This window comes from Protobothrops mucrosquamatus, unplaced genomic scaffold (assembly GCF_001527695.2).
Source record: "Protobothrops mucrosquamatus isolate PMUCROS unplaced genomic scaffold, P.Mucros_1.0 scaffold996, whole genome shotgun sequence".
Taxonomy (NCBI): Eukaryota; Metazoa; Chordata; class Lepidosauria; order Squamata; family Viperidae; genus Protobothrops; species Protobothrops mucrosquamatus.
Genome location: NW_015387234.1, coordinates 285,324 through 300,425, shown reverse-complemented (window position 1 = coordinate 300,425; position 15,102 = coordinate 285,324). Strand labels below are relative to the sequence as shown.

The 15,102-nt window shown below is 37.8% G+C and overlaps 1 protein-coding gene across 1 annotated transcript in view; it reads right to left on the bottom strand.

Moving 5' to 3' along the window:
* The window catches only part of TRIM36 (tripartite motif containing 36), a 32,741-nt gene extending 21,258 nt beyond the window's left edge, over window positions 1-11,483 (bottom strand). The window contains exons 1-3 of the mRNA XM_015819840.1: window positions 11,466-11,483; window positions 5,446-5,683; window positions 72-397 (exon numbers count right to left, since the gene is read on the bottom strand). Coding sequence (XP_015675326.1) covers window positions 72-397; window positions 5,446-5,491 — 372 coding nt within the window. The 5' untranslated portion in view covers window positions 5,492-5,683; window positions 11,466-11,483. The remainder of the gene's footprint in view (window positions 1-71; window positions 398-5,445; window positions 5,684-11,465) is intronic.
* Between the last annotated feature and the right edge of the window lie 3,619 nt (window positions 11,484-15,102).

Genomic DNA, 15,102 nt, shown 5'->3' with positions numbered 1-15,102 from the left:
TAGTTTTAAACAAATGCATATACATTCAATTCTATGTGAGTAAATGCACACTGAAAGAAAATACAACTTACTTTAGGTCTGAAATTGGTGGTTGGTCCCACATATTCATGTTGGGCTTTTAAAGTTCCCCAGGGATGATGTATTTTGAAGCATTCGTTGCAATAACTTGCACTACAATCCATGCAGCTCTTTGTGGATTCTTGTGCTGGAGGTTTACAGAGATCACACATAATAGCTGTGGCTGCCCTTGCTGCCTGCCTGTACCGTTCTACAATAGTTTCCAAGGTGACGTTTCGAAATAGGCCACTGATGCCACGTTCTCCTAGATCTACATCATGCCGGCATCCTGGACAAGGGAAGGTAGTTGTCCTAGGAGTCAATGAATTGCGTTTCCAACCTGCATAGATGGTAGGATCTGGTTTAATTACAATGCAATAAAACACATTTTACTTTTTCGAGAGATGTAACAAATGCTAAAATACTGGATTGCATTTTTAAAAAATTAATGTACATTATAGGCAGATAGTAAATGAGTGTCATAGAGTACTATTATTAAACAACTTTTCAAGTTTTTACTAAATATCTCAAATGAACTATATAATCTTAACATGGAAAATTACACTACTTTATAAATGGACAGTCCATGAGTAAAATGTTGAAATGAATACATATAGAATATAGTAACAACCGTAATAGAAAATAGTTTAATTTAAATGAGAAAGATTGTATAATAGGAAAGCTTTGTTCAGATCCTTCCTTATCTGGAAACTCACAAATAACTTTTAGGGTCTCCCAACTCAATCTGTCACAAATATTTTTAATAAGGTATCTACTGATTCCAATATTGTTGTAGAGCAGAAACAGGGAAAGAAAGAAACAGCCTTTGAAGCAGAGGAATAATATAATACTTCATTCCAAACTGCAAGCAATTACTAACTAGCCATTAAAATTGCCTCATACAACAGGGTTTTTTTCCATAAACATGAAAATATATGCATGTCACATGCTTCAATATTAGTAATATTCTTTTGAAGCTACATGATCAACAGCCCCTTAAAATATAACTCATGAAATCCTATTAGCATCAGATGCATATGAAAATAGAGACTAGTCCATCAATAAACTACTGTAATTTCAAATGATTATTAAAAAATATTTGTTGGGACAGCATGCTTAATCTAAAAAGATCACGCATGCTACAGCATAACACACATGCCTTCTTAAAATTAAAATAAAGCATGTTCTAAACAAAACTTAACTCACAGCACAAACACTACTGATATAGTGAGAAAGTAAGTGCCACTGAGTTAATGGGAGTTGTTTAAAAGTAATTGATATAAGACTCCAGCCTTTAAAATGTATAAAAGTAGGAGGGTATACTGTACAGCATGCAACATGCAGTTAAGCAGTGGCACAGAAGCAATCTTACTGACAAATTAAGCAGGAAACCATTTTATTCAAGTTATGATTAAACAGATATGAAAAATAAAATGTAATATAAATTAAAGTGCAGTGGTCAAGTTTTGATAGGATGATTTGAAATGTTTATATAGTAACATGCTTTTGAAATGTTCATAAGGCCAAAAATTTTCATTGAAGCCAAAGCATGAATGCCTAGAACTGTTGCAAGTTTAATTACAAATAAAAGCAATGATAATGAAAATATGTGATGTGACGCTGATGACTGCTATAAAGACATCTAAAATATTCTGTCCCTTTTCATGTTGTCTATTTATATGTGCTTAAACTAAGGTACTATATGGCATTTTATCCTTATTTGCACAAATATCATAGACTTCAGGCATTATTATTTTTTGTAACAAATCTTTGTCTGGGCAAGATTTATTTGTATTTGAATTTAATAACAGTTTAAACATACCAGCACAATCAATACAGATTGCCAGGACATTATTTGTCCTTGTGTTTTCTCTATTACACTTTATATCCAGAGTATGAGTTAAGAAAACTTCAGCTGGGCTGAACACAGTATGTCCCTGAAGTATCTCATACTCCAATTAAGGTACTGAGTTCAATTTTTAACCACAAAAGAGCTTGGTACCTGGACATTTAAGACATCTATTAATCTGCATTAAATTTAAGATTTTAGATATCCTTCAATGAACATCTCCTTTGCATAGCACCAGAAGTAGGTCAACATTTAAGAATGCCCATATTTTTATATTTTCCTCTACCTATAAAATACAGAACTTGACAAAAACAGATGGCTAAAAAAAAAGATGCTCATCATTTGCAACTGCCGTTTTTGCTTCCAAGAGACATGCAAGAATATTAGCTGTGGTTGCAAGGCAGAAAGTTCTTGTATCACTGCATGTAATGTAACAGAGCTTCTACTACGCAGGGAGAGAGAAATTATTTTATTCAATATTCTAATGGATTCACAAATAATTCACAATACCACATGATAAATTAGAAAAGGGATAATACACCCTTAATTTATTGTAGAGATCTGTATCAACAGTATACTAGCATATCATATGAAAAATAAGAAGAATCAGTTCAGGGAGTGTATTTAACAAACACTCAGCAAACGTAAGTCAGCTGGATTCATATTTTGACACTAACAATGCTCTTCCTACAGCAACAATGGTCTTTCTATCTATTGATATAATATTTTAAGATTATTAGAGAAAGACAAAGATTGAACTGGGAACTAAAACTGGAAACTAAATCATAGCTTCGGAATAAGAATTTTTGAACAGAGGTGACTGGATCTAATTAGAATAATAATATCTAAAATCTTTATCCTCACACTGGAAGCCTTTTTGATTTCATTCATTCTTTTGGGGCATTCAATCCTCATTATGAAAATAATGAAAATACAAATCTGGTAACAAAAATCAATGTGTGGAATACATCTTACTTTTACCATTATTTACTTCCTTTACAACAGAATGAGACTGAAATTCTTTTACTAATACATTTAAATATTGCAACTGACATCTATATTTTTTCAAAACTTATTTGTGTCAAAGGAGAACTTAGAATATCAAAACTAATAAAACTTTTCACTTAACACATCTTGGTAGCATCAGAATCACTAGACCAAAATCCAAAACATCATTTATTACTTCTAAAGTTAATATTTAATTCATGTTTTATGTCATCTAATATTACCCATCTGAATCCAGTGACCTCTATATGCATTAGCAAAAATGAAAGTATTTTTTGTTTGCAATATTGCCCAACTGATAATTTTGGACTTGACCACTGATACTTAAAATAATTATTCTAAACTTAGTATAATAAGATCCATGTTCTACCAAGTTTTATCTACAGCCATATAAAAGCAAACATTTCTACCTCTCAACCCATGAGGCCTCCTCTGTGAGGCTGTAAACAGTGAACAGAGAAGCATCTTTAGAAGCTGAAAAGGAAGGATTCTTGTACTGGTTTACAGTGGTATGCTGGAGATAACATAGCATTTCATAACAGCAACTTGGTTAAGTTTAAAGCCATGCACATTTATTTGGAAGTTCCACTGATGATTAATGGGATTGACATTTGAGTAAGGAAGTATCAGAGGGAAGAAAAAAAATTCTATTACCATCTATATCTGAAAGATAGAATTATATTAAAACATACTTTATTTATGCTTTTAACTGTAGAATTGCTAAGATTTCAAGCATTTTTCCTTAAAATGTTATTTATTTTATTAATAAATCTAATCAAACATATATCAACTTAACCTGAGGACCCCAAATTCTTAACCTCACATCTATGGTTCTTTAACACCAATAACACCATCTGTCTAAATATTTAGACAAAAAAAATTACAGGTTAGTTTGAAAACATTATTTCATTACAGGTAATCCTTGACTAGCAGCCTGCCCATTACATATAACTCACTATGGCCATAAAGTGATCACCCCATGACCAGACCCACTTTTATGGCCTTTTAAGCAGTTGTTAAATGACTGGATTGTCGTGGTCATTAAGTAACCACCACAGTCGTTAAGCAATCACCACAATGGGTTAAGGAAACCCATTGTTTGCTATGGAGCATTTTTGCTAAAAACAAGAAGTAAATGCTAGTTTTCAGCAAAAATGTTGTAAATTGCAGTCACATGACTGTGGGACACTGCAAATGGCCATAAATGTGGGCTTACTGCTGAACATCAAAAATGCAGTCATGTGAATGCAAGAAGGGCACAGCAGTCATCAGAATTCTGGATTCAGGTCATAAATTTCTTTCAAGTGGTCCACTAAATTTCATACACTTGCTAAATGACCAGTCGTAAATCAAGACTATCTGTACTAAATTAAAGCAATATGAAACTTGCCGAATCTGTATTAACTAAAGGTCTAAAACAATGAGGGGATTTGGTACTAGAGCTTATGAACTCTTGGTTCAAGGCAACCAATTAATATTCATATTTTATACACTTTATGATCAGTAGGAGGTCATCCATGACTCACTGATTTTTAATTTTCAATTCCATTTACAATTGCTAAAATTATTGAGAATCAAAAAATATTGGTAATCTAATGAAAATGATTCAAAGATCCATTAGATAACAATCTATCATCTTGGACAATACCAGAAAGACTGCACTAACATGAAAATGACCATAACTCAATCACCAATGCATATGTTTTATATGCAAAAGGTGATAGGTTCATCCTCTTGGTACCCATATTTAAAAGAAGGAAATACATGATACACATGACCTCTGCCCTAAGAGTCTAGGGCAGAGGTCATGTGTATTACATATTTCTAGTCAAAATAAACAGCTCTGGACTAGATGAATAGGTTGTCAAGTTGATGAAAACATTTCACAATTTTGGCTGGGTTTGTGAAAAATGCCATTATCATATATGCAGATGAAATCAAATACAGCTGAGTAGAGAAACAAGTGGATAAATCAACACCATGATCTCAGCCAGTCTTCCTAGGATTGCATTAATTTAGTAACTTTATACAGATGCAAGGACCTGGAAATTAAATCAGCACAAAAGCATGGCATATTCTTAGAAAAGTGAAGATGCACATACTATGAAGTAATCAAGCACTGTATTCAAGTAAACAATTAAGCTTTGCTCTACTCTAAATGCTAGAGACCACTAATTTCATGATGCTACATATATGTGCATAGATATACAAAATATAAAACCTATTTTGTTAAACATTAATACCCTAACCCCATCTTGACAATGTAGCAAGAAAGCATCATTTTATACTACTTTTAATTCATTGGTTATTTAATAATACACTGTGCAATTCACATGATACTAATCAAGAGATTATATCATTTCTAGTGTTCCACCAAAGCCTATCTACTGCTCAAGCATTTTGACCTAACTGGGTGTAGCTATCATGAAAGGTTTTAATATTGTACTTTGGTATGGTGTTATTATTTGTTATTTATTGTTTTGTAAGTTATCATGTTAAAGAAGAATTTAAAAAAATAACTTTTTTTTACATACCTGATCTATTAACCCTGTCAATTCTATCCAAGCTAGGGGAATTCATTCTACTGCGAGGGCTACTATGATTGGAAGTTTCTGAGGCAGCATCATTGAACGAATCTTCAAATGTTAAGTATAGAATTTCTTTTACACATTTGTGGCAGATACTATGTTGACAAGGGAGAATAAGTGGATGGGTAAATAACTCCTTGCATGCTGGGCAGATGAGCTCTCGTTCAATATTCTTAATGGTAACCTATAAACAAAAAGAAATGAGAAACTGGTAAGAAATGCCATGATGGCTACAGACAGTAAAAAAAAATAACATTATTTCAGTCAGGTAATTTTAAAGAAATTAAAATATAAATATGCTGCACTTTGCTATTTTGACATTCAGCAATCCAGATAATCTATAATTTCCATTGCAAACAGTTGTTCATACAATAACAGAAGACAGCAAGATTAATAACTAAAGATTACTGTTTTGATTGAGAGATTAAGAGCAGTCAAAAATGAAATACTAACTTAATACATTTAATAAGAGCAAGAACATAAAAATGAAATGGGAAAGAATATATAAAATATGACCAAATAAGGTAGAGGATATGGAAGTTTATTAACTGCCTTGAAAGGAAGGGTGATTTTTTGAGCTTAGTGAAAAATTACTTTGAGCGAGGGAAATGCTCTGCAGAAACCATGATGTATTATATGTTTATTTAAAGTAGTTGTATAGCTACAGCTAAACTGAAAGGAAAAAAGGAAAAGTAATTGAATTATATGGCAAAAGGCTATTTGTAATTCATTTGTACTGTTAATATTACATTCTTACTTACCTAAGAGTTATACTGACTAAACATATATAAGTCTATACTATTTTTTCCAGGTTTAATTTACTATATGTGTTGACTACTTTAATCTTATGATCCAAGCTAGTATATAATTATGGTTCATTGTACAATCAGCCATATGTTCAGACTGGATTTGGCATTTTTGTCTACCTACTGAATCCTTCCAAGGACTCAATAGATAAGATATTAGATAGCATTACAGATATTGTCGCAGGATGTAAGCTGTTCTGAGTAAAGCTGCCTTTTGCAACTGACTGATGGTGAATTTGTCAATGCACATGGTTCAAGTGGTGCTTCAGTTGTTTTGGGATTGCACCCAAAGCTCCTATTACTATTGGTATTACCTTTGCTTGCTTTTACCACAGTCATTCTATTTCTATTTGCAGGTATTTGCATTTTATTATCTTCTCCAATTCTTTCTCTTCTATTCTGCTGTCTCCAGGTACTGCCATGTCCATATCCAGACTTTTTTGTCTTTCTTATTGACAACTGTTAAGTCTGGGGTTTTATGAAGCAATTGTCTGTCTGCTTGAATTCTAAAGTCCCAGAACAATTTAGCTTCTTAATTTCCTATGACTTTATTTTATTATCCCACCAGTTGTTGCTTGCAGGCAAATGATACTTCTTGCAGATCTTCCAATGCACAATTGTTGCTACTTTGTCATTGGTGTTGATAGGGAGTGAGAGGTCCAGTTCACAGCTTCTCCTTTGTAGCGTGCTACATAGCTCGGTATTCTCTCCATTCTTTTTTAACATATAAATGAAGCCACTGGGTGATATCGTCTATCAAAATGGGATGATGTACCATCAGTATGTTGATGATATTCAACTTTACATCTCCAACCTTGGTGCTTCAAATAAAGCTGTTGCTGCCCTCTCACAGTGCTTGGAGGCTGTGGGGATTTGGATGAACCCTGGTAAGACCGAATGGCTTTGGGTATCTGGAGCTTCAAGGTCCAGGACTTTGACATCTTTAGTTCTGGATGGGGGTGGGGTACAGTGCCCTGATGTGCAACTTGGGGATTCTCCTAGACTCATAACTCCTGCTTAAAGAACCAGTGTCAGTCATGGCTAGATGAGCCTTTGGACAACTTCATGTTATGCATCATGTGTGTGTTTTCCTGGATCAGGAGCCCCTGCACTCAGTCACTCAGGCCCTGATCATCCCACACTTGCACTACTGCAAACCACTCTATATGGGACTAGCCTTGAGAAGTTTTCTGAACTCACAGTTGGAGCAGAATGCAGCCATGCAGATAGTCCTTGGGGCCCCTAGGATGGCCCATGTTATGCCACTGTTACGAGTTTGCTTCTGGATCCAATTCAAGGTGTTCTCATCTTTAAAGTCCTTCGTGGCATGGGTCCAGGTTATCTCAGAAACCATCTCACCTCAATGGGATTGGCCTTCCCCACCCATACTGGCAGAAGGGGCATGTAGACCCTGTCAATCAAGGAACTCCAACTGGTAGGAGACAAGAGAAAAGTCTTTTCTGCTATGGCTCCTGTCTTCTGGAACATAGTGCCCTCCCACAAGGTGAGATCTGCACCCACCCAAATAGGCTCTGCCAATTGGCCTGGAGCCCCAGTGAGGCCTTGTAATTGTGGAGGTGGTTAATAGATTAAGAAAAGACCCCACCTCCTTTCCATGTGCACCTTGCCCCCTTACTTGTCAATTTGAAATCAATCAAATCATTTTGAAATCTTTGTCAATTTGAAATTGATTTTAGTGTTATATTTATTGTTTTGATGTTTAATCTTGTATTTATTGAATGTAAGTCACCAAGAATTGCCTCTAGGCAAGATGGGCTTCATAAAAGTTTAATAAATAAATGAGTTGAAAACAAACAAGGGATAAAGAAAATCTTAAAATGATAAATTATTTTGGCTATATTATGTTTTTTACCTCTTGTAGAAAAACAAACAAATAAAACACTAGAGAACAAATACCAAAAATAATATTAAAATGTTTGATTTTGAGAGTTGCACTTTCATGTTGATACCATGGTATGGCAGTAAAATCCTTAAGAGTTTACCAAACCACTTTAAACATGAGAATTAATGTGATTTGTTAGAAATCTATTTTAGCCTAAATATTTAACAAAAGAATGAAAATCCTATCCAATTTATTATTGTATTTTCTAGTTCTAAAAATAGTACTACATAGATTGAAATGCCTGTGCTTTAAATAGACATTAAGTAAGCATATGGCAATTTTCTTTGCCTCCTTTCCAAAAGGATTTTAAAAAGAAAGCACATGGATAGAAAAGATGCTTGTCCCAGTTACAGTTCAGTCAGAATAAGTTATAAGTTGGTTGAATAAATCAAGAGATGTATTCTGCAACATTCAGTACTTCGCCTTTTGGGAATGGCAATTTGCAAACTCAGCCACCAAAGATTTAGTGTGGGATAATCATTGTTCATTCTCCAGAAAAAAATCAAAACAAAAAAAAATCACTTTCCACTTATCCAAAGAAAACAGGGAAATGAAAGAAATAGTTTTCCATGTTAATCTGTGATATGTTGACTAGTGACACAGTATTTTTTCAGGTAAACTGAAAATGTGATAATAGAGAGAGAGATGCATTTTTGTCACAGTTATTTTGTCAAAGGAATTTTGAAGTACCACAATCAAAACATATTTGCTCTGACATAAGCAAAATATAGAAACAAACTACCACTTCTGCATACATTTACTCAAATTCACTCAATAAAAAATTATGTTATTTTCCACTGTTTAAACATCAATTTCCACTGATAATTTAAATTTAAATTTCTTAAAGACCTATGATACTGACTCTCCCTTTTACTTTCTATAGCTTGACAATATGAACAATGACAGTATGCTTGCAAATTAAGATTTAACGCTTATATTCTAAATCAGGGGTTCCCAACCAGGGGTGTGAGACGATATTCCAGGGGGTGCGAGTTTAGAAGTTAGAAGTTTCAAAATTATAGTTATATGCATAATTCATTGCCATTATTTCGAACTTTTGTAAGGGGTGCGAGAATATATCAGAAGCATTCTAAGGGTGCTAGGTCTAGAAAAGGTTGGGAACCGCTGTCCTAAATGATAACCTTATTCTTCTGAAAGCAGACAAAATGAATTAAATGTTGGATTTTATAAAGTTTTTCTTGAACAATAAGTTATCTGCCACTTTGGAACATACAGTAAATACCTTTTTAAAATCTACCTTGTATGCTATAGAGTTGAACATCTGACATTCAACATCAAATATAGCATTTTATGTAAAGATAAATCACCAAGTGGTGATCTTCCATCTTCGGTTTTGGATTTGAATATGAATCTATTTCATCCTTCTTTCAACTGAATTTTTGAAAACATGACTCAGAGTGAGAATGGATATTGCAAGCTAACAGGGAAAGTATTGTTTTGTTTGTCACCCTGAATCACTGAGACCATTGGGCATAGTATCCACCTGGATCACTTCTCCAGAATACTATTTGGGAGATATGATATTACAGCAGAAAACTGTTCTCAGAAAATTGTATCGGAATGCATTACACTGACTTTTGATATCTAGGCTTTTGTTATGGCCTTTACGATACCTTAAGTTACTCTTATTTATGCTTTTCAAAATTTATGTAAGCAAGCTCTGAGAAATTACTGGAAGGCTTGATCTAAGATACCATCAACAATCCAACCTCTTTTGCATCTACTAATCTCTGGAAAATTATTAGTTAAGGGTTTCAAGGAAGCTCTCTACATAGGGTGAAGATAGACTAAATAATCATTACATACTGAAAAACTATTTATACAAAAACAATTTGGAAAATAAATCCTGAAAGGAGTTGCAGTGAATAACTAGGTATTGTCTTTGGGTTCACTAATCCAGGTGACTTTTTTTTCCAACTTCATTTGTTTACCAACAACTTTCCCTTCAACTTCCCCACAACCTGTTTTCATGCAAATTAGAGTGATTTGCATTGGTTGTCTTTGTTTGAGAAACCTGCTGCAGTAATGCAAATTTGAGTAACAATGTGGAACCTCGTCTTCTTTGGCCTCTCATTTTCCCAAATTTATTTGTATACATTCATTTACTTTGCTCCATATATGCTTTAGAAAGCAAGGCTGAAATCATCTTGTTTGCTTGTGCAAAGCAATTCATGAGTGAATGACTAATTCCCTCTGTCTAATCCAGTGGTTCTCAACCTTTTTAATGCCGCAACCCCCAACCGGTCGTAAGTCGAGGACTAAACCGGTTGTAAGTCGAGGACTACCCAACCGGTTGTAAGTCGAGGACTACCCAACTGGTCGTAAATCGAGGACTTTCCCTGCCCGGGAGCGCCGCGCATGTGTGGTTCCGCCCCCTGCGCCGGCCGAGGCATAGCTGGCAAGCGGCAGAGACGGAACAGGCCGACCACCAGCTGGCCCAGCCCAAGGGAGGTAAGGCACCCGCCGGAAAAGGAAAAAAATGGCGGACAGCCTTGCTTGGCGACCCCCGTGAAATGGTCGATCGACCCCAAATGGGGTCGCAACCCATAGGTTGAGAACCGCTGGTCTAATCAATACTTTAAGACACACAGTGAAAAGCTGAAAGATGGACTGCACCTACCCAGCCTAGATCAAGAGAATATGAAGGATTGGCATACCCACTTGATCTCTTACACAAGCTCCAATAAAGCGTTCCTACCACACATCTGCAACAATGCAGATACTCCTGAAAGATCTGAAACAAGTCGTGGTCAAAGCCTGAAATAGCCGACAGCTCCTCCTTGGGATAGAGTCCATCGAACACTCAATTACACACTATGAGTTTGCACAAAGCGCTTTGGTGAGAGCACACCCCCAGGCTCCCAGCTTATGCCTCAAAGCAAACAAGGGGGTGGGAGAAGAGTCAGCCTTCAAGGGAAGGACGGGCGAGGCTATTTGGCCAGCCAGCTGCTGAAAAGGCAACCACAGTCGCTTCAGAGAAGCGAGCGGAAAAGGCTGCCACGGAGTTCTGCTTTTGCAGCCGAGCCGTGGGGGAGAAAAACCAAAGGAGACAGGGCTCCCTTCCTCCCCACCGCTCGGGAGGAAGACACGGTCAGCCCCACAGGACGGGAGAAAGCCTCAGTCCCTCCCCCCCCCTTCCCTCCCAAATGACGACCCCCCCCCCGTGTCAAAGCCCCAACCTCGGGGGACCCTCCCGTCTCCTCAGCTTGAAATTTCCCTCTCAGGGAAACACTCACGACGGGTTCCAGCCGGTCCCCTTCCATCCTGGAATCGTCACTACCACTGACGCCGCTTTTGGTCCCGGACGGTTGAGCCGAGGGTGGCACGGGACGCGCGAGTCTGGTCCTCTCGCCCTCTTCGCAGACTCTCGGAACCGGTCGAGTCCGCCCTTCCCCCCCCGCCTCCCCGAGAGCGCGGCGCGAGGGAAGGGAGCAAAGAGAGCACGCGCGAAGCGGCTACGAGGCGCCCAGCAGCTGCCACTGCTGCCCCTAGGAAAACTCCGAGACCGGTCGGGGTGGACGGGTGGGGGAAAAGAGGTGGGGCCAGGGGAGAGGGGCGGGGCCTGCCTGGCAACAAGCCTTCGCGTCACAATGAGGGCGGCGCGTCAGCGCCACCTGGCACCTTTGTTGAGCCGCGGGTTAGGATGTTTTCTCCACCTTTCTCTTTCAAGGAAGGGAGCGGGGGAGGGCGGAACCTATAGAAGGAGCTCCCTTCCCTGGCACCTCGCCGTGTGGGAGAACCAGGAGGAGGAGGAGATTATAACTCCTCTCGGGAAGAGCGTCGGGATGGCCGTGCTTTTCAGCCGGGCTCGAATTAATCATCGCTGCCACCCATTTCCAGCCTAACGGAGTCTCCAAGGAAGTCCGCTAATGGCAGTTACCACCATTTCCAGCCTAACGGAGTCTCCAAGGAAGTCCGCTAATGGCAGTTACCACCATTTCCAGCCTAACGGAGTCTCCAAGGAAGTCCGCAATGGCAGTTACCACCATTTCCAGCCTAACGGAGTCTCCAAGGAAGTCCGCAATGGCAGTTACCACCATTTCCAGCCTAACGGAGTCTCCAAGGAAGTCCGCAATGGCAGTTACCACCATTTCCAGCCTAACGGAGTCTCCAAGGAAGTCCGCTAATGGCAGTTACCAGAAGGACTGCACATAACTGGATTTCTGTCTCAACGGTCAAAAAAGACGAGAGAGGGGAAGAAAGGAGGAAAAGGACGTGGTGTTTACATTGTTTTCAAGGCAAATAGGAGTTTTGCTTTAGAAACGACAATTACAGAAAGAATTAACGCATTTTACTAATTTTCCGAGCACCGGTCTAATTTTTCTTTTGGCAGAATCGGGAAAAGCCCTAATCTTAACTCGCTGATGCTTTTTCTAAAGCAAATTATGAGAATTGGCCCAGATTGGTTACCCTTTGCAAGCCTAGGGTTTCTCAAGCCATTCTTTTCTTAGTCTTGATTCCACTCCTTTATGAGGAGTATCAAAACAGTTTCCCTAGCCCAGGGGTAGGCAACCTTGGCTCTTTTACGACTCGTGGACTTCAACTCCCAGAATTCCTGAGCCAGCTATGCTGGCTCAGGAATTCTGGGAGTTGAAGTCCACGAGTCGTAAAAGAGCCAAGGTTGTCTACCCCTGCCCTAGCCTAATAGAAGAATTTTAAGAATTACACTAAACTGGGGAAATTACCTCTGAAAATATCTGCTTTGATAACTAACTGGAGCACGTTCAGTGCATGCAGTGTTAACTCTTAATAGTTGCACAAGCTTGTGCAGTGTACATTTGACATTTAAATATGTTTAAACACAGTCCCGAACCTATTTTTCTCCATAAAAACAATTTTATAAGGAAGGTTGGGCTGAGAATGACTGTGCCAAAGTCACCCAGTGGCTGGGGATCTATGTTGGCCATAAGGTATGATTTACAAATACATTATACCTAAGCCAAACCACATGCTTGGTGCAAAGTGTGAACTTAGTGAAATAGCATTAAGAAACAAAATATGCTTCCCTCCTGAAATATCACTTATTGGAGAGGTTTATTATAAAATGCTTATGACTTCCCATACTTTAAGGGGTTTTTAAGTTGAGACAAAGATATCTTCACAGCCTGAAGGCAATGGTGCATACCACATATACTCAACCTTGGCAACCCTAAGAAGTAAACTTCAATTCCCCCACAATTATAACTGACTAGTGAATTTTGGGAGTTGAATTTTGGGAATTGGAAAACACTGGTATACACATTGGTTTGTGATGCTAGGAACTGATGTAGAGGGAAGTTGTAGATAGACACCAGTCTTCCATCTGATTAGATAAATACTTTGGGAAAGTAAATATCTTCAAATTAATTCCTTTTACATCAAATGTCTTCAATTCACTTTTTTTTAAAAGAAAATTTGATTAAAACAAAGAATCTGACTTAAAGCTTTGTTTAAAACCATTTTTCTTTTCTTTTCCTGTATTCAGCTACACACACACACACACACATCTTAGGGCCATTCATCACTATGAGGCTGATTTCCATCCCTGAGTCAGCAGAAACTATGCCAATGTAAAAGATATTCTGTCAATTGCTAATCCCTAACCTGCTTCTAGTCATGCAAACCTTGACTTCCTTCCAAGAAGATAATATTTAAATTAGGTTATAACTTTGATATTGCCTTCCAATGCTTCTGAAAAGAGGAAAAATATCCATCATATACATCAAAGGAAAGCTATCTGACCTTGAACTAGAGACAAAATGAAGATAAATAATATGTATACTACAAACAAAAGCAAAAATGATGTTTGACTACATTTATGCTGCATTCAGATATCTTTAAGGGAAAATCTTTCATCACAAGCATAATCAAAAGTGATTCTACCATTGTTAATAAAAAAATAAGAATAGTGAATTAAAAATAATTTAGCATCTTGCATAGGTGATAACATTTTTATTTTTAATACAAGACTAGAAATGCCAGCTGGATGATTTTGGGCCACAATGCCAGCTAAGGTGACAAGCCAGATGGTCAATTCCTCACACAACCAATGGAACAATACTCAGTTGAACAACAACAACAACAACAAAGCAGACTCCTATACTTGCAGGAAAACATTAGGAAGAATATATGGATCCGCACATAAATATAAAATGGGCTCATCATAAAAATCTATGGAGATTCTCAATCATCCAGGTTATAGTTGTCCCAAAGGTGCTTTTCCCAAAGGCAACTGGACTTTTTTGGGGTTTTTTCTTTGAAAATATTTTGCTTCTCATCTAAGAAGCTCCTTCAGTTTTGAACTGAAGAATCTTTTTGAATGAAAAGAAACATTTTCAAAGAAAAAACAAAGTCTAGTTGCCTTTGGGAAAAGCACCTTTGGGGCTCATCATAAAACTTCAACATTCTTTATTTTGCAATAAAATGAGATCATAAAACTTCAACATTCCTTGCAAATACACACATACACACACACACACACACCAATAATGAGCTGCTGAGAGAATGCCTGAGGCAGCAGCACATGTGGAAGAAAGATCAAGCAGAAGTAGTGCCATGGCAAAACAAGACCCTGCAAGGGATGTACAATTGACAGATATCTGAGGTGGCAGACATTGGGAAATCCTACCAGTGGTTGGAAAGGGGTGGATTAAAAGACAGCACTGATCATAGCAGCATAAGAACAGGCACTAAGCACCACATTTATAGGAACAGAGATCTACCACACAAGACAGGCCAGGACAGTGGTTCTCAACCTGTGGGTCGGGACCCCATTTGGGGTCGATCGACCATTTCACAGGGGTCGCCAAGCAAGGCTGTCCGCCATTTTTTTTGTCCGCCATTTTTTTCCCCTTTTCCGGCGGGTGCCTTACCTCTCTTGGGCTGGGCCAGCTG